The 3,123-nt window shown below is 54.3% G+C and overlaps 3 protein-coding genes across 3 annotated transcripts; 2 read left to right on the top strand and 1 right to left on the bottom strand.

Annotated features, from left to right (window-relative positions):
* Positions 1 to 453, top strand: CHC_T00001638001 (hypothetical protein). Its single transcript, XM_005712517.1, has one exon. The coding sequence runs from the start codon at positions 1 to 3 to the stop codon at positions 451 to 453; it is 453 nt and encodes a 150-aa protein (XP_005712574.1).
* A 725-nt stretch (positions 454 to 1,178) lies between these two features.
* On the top strand, positions 1,179 to 2,840 carry CHC_T00001637001 (hypothetical protein). The gene has a single exon (XM_005712516.1). The coding sequence runs from the start codon at positions 1,179 to 1,181 to the stop codon at positions 2,838 to 2,840; it is 1,662 nt and encodes a 553-aa protein (XP_005712573.1).
* A 21-nt stretch (positions 2,841 to 2,861) lies between these two features.
* Positions 2,862 to 3,086, bottom strand: CHC_T00001636001 (hypothetical protein). The gene has a single exon (XM_005712515.1). It carries the CDS (start codon positions 3,084 to 3,086, stop codon positions 2,862 to 2,864), a length of 225 nt encoding a protein of 74 aa, XP_005712572.1.
* Positions 3,087 to 3,123: the final 37 nt, after the last annotated feature.

Here is a 3,123-nt window from a genome sequence, read left to right as displayed (position 1 = left end):
ATGGCGTCGCGAAGAAGAAGCTCAAGAAGCCCGTGCGCGCAAAACACGACCGCCCCCACGCGGCCCTGGTCGGCGTTATGCAGCCAGGCGCCGCGTTTGCCAACTTTGCAAAGCTTAATTTGGCCTCGCTTAGGAGGTACAGGAGCGTGTATAAGCTCAATGTCGATAAGGATTGCTCCAAGGATGAGCTGGTCGGCGCTGTCAAGACCCACTTTGATAAGACAAAGGTGGACGAGACCGAGGTTATATCCAACTTTGTGCGCCACATCGCGAGGCGTGGCGGGCCGGCCGCGAGCGATTGACAAAGGAGCGCAGGGCGGGTTGGACGGCCCTTTTTCTTTTTTTCTTGTCGTCGCGTTTGGGTTATTTTCGTTTTCTGCTCCCCAGTGTCTAGAGTTTCTGGCGCCCCTTCTTCACTGTGTAATTAACACCGCGCGCCGCTGTATGTACTGACTTGGCTGGGGAGGCTACGACGACAGGAGTTGTGAATTGGAGAGACTTGCTCAAGAATCTGTGTGTATATGTCGCGTTCTGCATTATTAGGAGGGTTCCACTTTAGTGGTGTTCGTATGTTTTGTTCGTGTCTGTGTCTGTGTGTGTCTGTCTATGTGTGTGTGTCTGTGTATGTGTGCGTATGTGTGCGTATGTGTGTGTGTGTGTGTGTACGTGCGTGTGTGCTTTACCGCGTTTAATCCCCGCACACAAAGGCCCGTTAGGCATGAAACGCTTGCTGTAGTAGTTCCCGTCTGCTCTAGCTTTAAAAAATGTATTTCTTTCAGGTTTGCAACCAGAGAGTGGTTCACTCTCCTCCGCTGCGAGCCGCAACAACTGTTCTTATTGAGAATAGTCGAGTTATGTTAATGTTATGCCTTTTGTGTCGCTGAAATACAGTGTAGGTAACGTTTTCAATCTGTGTTTTCTAGTCAATAATCGGCACTTCAGCTCCATTTCTGGCGAGTCGCCAAATGCAGCGGCAACAAGGAAGCGACGCAAACAGCCACGGCTCGTTCTCCATCCTCACATATCGGGTCCACATCCGGTTTTTGTGCCGCGTACAATCAGCGTACCAGCACGGAACACGTACAGTCGGAAATGTAATGTAGCAAAGATACAGTCACGTCTTGGGATATGGGGGTTCGACATGTCGATTTCATGTCCAGCCCGTGGGTAAACATTTTATGTACACGAATCGCGTGATGGGGGACCGGGCCTGGGGATGTGGAGGGGAGCGATGGCTGAGGGGTGCGCGTGATGCGAGTTGTGGGGGTGCACATGCTGCACCTGCAGCGCTATGCAAGTGCGCATCCGCAGCGAAGGAGTGGAATCGGGCGCATTGCCGGGGCAGTCAAAGTTGCGACATCGGCCAAAAAAAAAAAACCGTTTTTGTGTGCTGTACCCTTGGGTACAACACAGTGAACCTTTTCATGTCGGTACCCATGCCCCGTGCGATTACCGCAAGTTCGCCGAGAAAAAAAAAACAAAAAGGGACCAAACAAAAAAAATCCGTCACGCTGCTCATAACGCTCATACGTACACGTGTATCAATCTCTTCGAGATTACAACCCGTTCTCGCACGTGTACGCTGTCTTTGTTGGCGGCCGTCCTGCTGCGCAATTTGGCGGGAATCACTAGATCTCTCTTTCATACTACTATACCCGGACTTGCATTCTGACCGCTTGCGCCGTCTGCGCCCCTCCCTCGGCACCCAGGCAACGTCAACCCCCCAACGCTCGCGTCTCGCAATGGCGGACCGAGAAGGCTCGCAACTCTGGGTGGAAAAGTACCGCCCGCGCAAGATCACGGATGTGACGCACCAAGATCAAGTGGTCTCCACGCTACAGCGCGCGGTGACGGAGAGCGCGGGCCGTGGCGAGCTGCCGCATCTTCTGTTTTACGGGCCGCCGGGCACGGGAAAGACGTCGACCGCACTGGCGCTAGTGCGCGACTTGTTCGGTGTGCAGAACCTCCGCGCGAGGGTGCTGGAGCTCAACGCTTCGGACGAGCGTGGGATCAAGGTGGTGCGCGACAAGATCAAGACGTTTGCGCAGACGACCGTCTCTAACCCCGTCCCGGCCAAGCACGGAGATACGCGCAAGTATCCGTGCCCGGCGTTCAAGGTGGTGATCTTGGACGAGGCCGACGCTATCACGATCGATGCGCAGACGGCGCTGCGCAGGACTATGGAGGCGCATTCCAAAGTGACCAGGTTCATTCTGATCTGCAATTATATCAGCAGGATTATCGGCCCGCTGACGTCGAGATGCGCCAAGTTTCGGTTCAACTCAATCCCGATGCATGCGATGATGGGGCATCTGAAGGGTATCGCAAAGCGGGAGGGCGTGGACATTGCGGACGATACGTTGCGCAGTTTGATCGAGACGTCGGAGGGCGATTTGCGCAAGGCGATCAACACGATGCAGTCGGCGCATCGTATGCATTCAATGACGAAGGGCTCCCTGGACATGGATATGATCTCCGCTGTGGCGTGTCTAATCCCGCCTCGCGTGTTGGACATGTTTGATGCAAAAACGGCCGAGGTGGGGTTGACTAACTCGGAGGTTCGGAAGGTGGTCGACGAAATCGTGATGGATGGTTATTCGGTTTCGCAGTTGCTGTCGCAGTACGGGGATCGTTTACTCAAGGACGATGGGTGTGACGGGATTAGGGACATGAATGACTTGCAAAGGTCGGCCGTGGCGGTTATTTTGGCAGATGCTGAGAAGGGGCTCAACGACGGGTGCGACGAGAAGCTGCAACTGTATAACGTGGCGAGCAAGATATCGCGGATCGCTGGAATGAAAGACAACGTTGAGGGGTTGCTTAAAATCCAGGCGATATAGCGAGGTGGCGGGAGCGCGGTATCATGTACGGTAACGGTACAGTAGGCTTGGGTACACAGTGGATAAGGCAAGGTGGGGGGGGGGGGGGAATACGGGACGGGAGTTTCCGGGGCGGTACAGTATACAGGTCACGCGCAAATAGCATTTAGGATGATGCCCGCAGGCCCATGTTGGTTGCAAGAAAGTTGCACACCTTACTCTGTGGACGGCAGGCAACGCATGATGCGGCGGAAAAACCAAACACATGTGACGATAATCTGGTGGCGAGGTAAAATCTTTGGAA

The sequence above is a fragment of the Chondrus crispus genome, genomic scaffold (assembly GCF_000350225.1).
Source record: "Chondrus crispus Stackhouse genomic scaffold, scaffold_106, whole genome shotgun sequence".
NCBI classification, from domain to species: domain Eukaryota; phylum Rhodophyta; class Florideophyceae; order Gigartinales; family Gigartinaceae; genus Chondrus; species Chondrus crispus.
Note: the sequence above shows the minus strand (reverse complement) of the source record. Positions and strands in the feature narration are given on the sequence as shown.

Bases quoted from the DNA above. Each gene is read 5' to 3' on its own strand.
- CHC_T00001636001 (XM_005712515.1), bottom strand. From the start codon at position 3,086: ATGTGTTTGGTTTTTCCGCCGCATCATGCGTTGCCTGCCGTCCACAGA.
- CHC_T00001637001 (XM_005712516.1), top strand. From the start codon at position 1,179: ATGTACACGAATCGCGTGATGGGGGACCGGGCCTGGGGATGTGGAGGG.
- CHC_T00001638001 (XM_005712517.1), top strand. From the start codon at position 1: ATGGCGTCGCGAAGAAGAAGCTCAAGAAGCCCGTGCGCGCAAAACACG.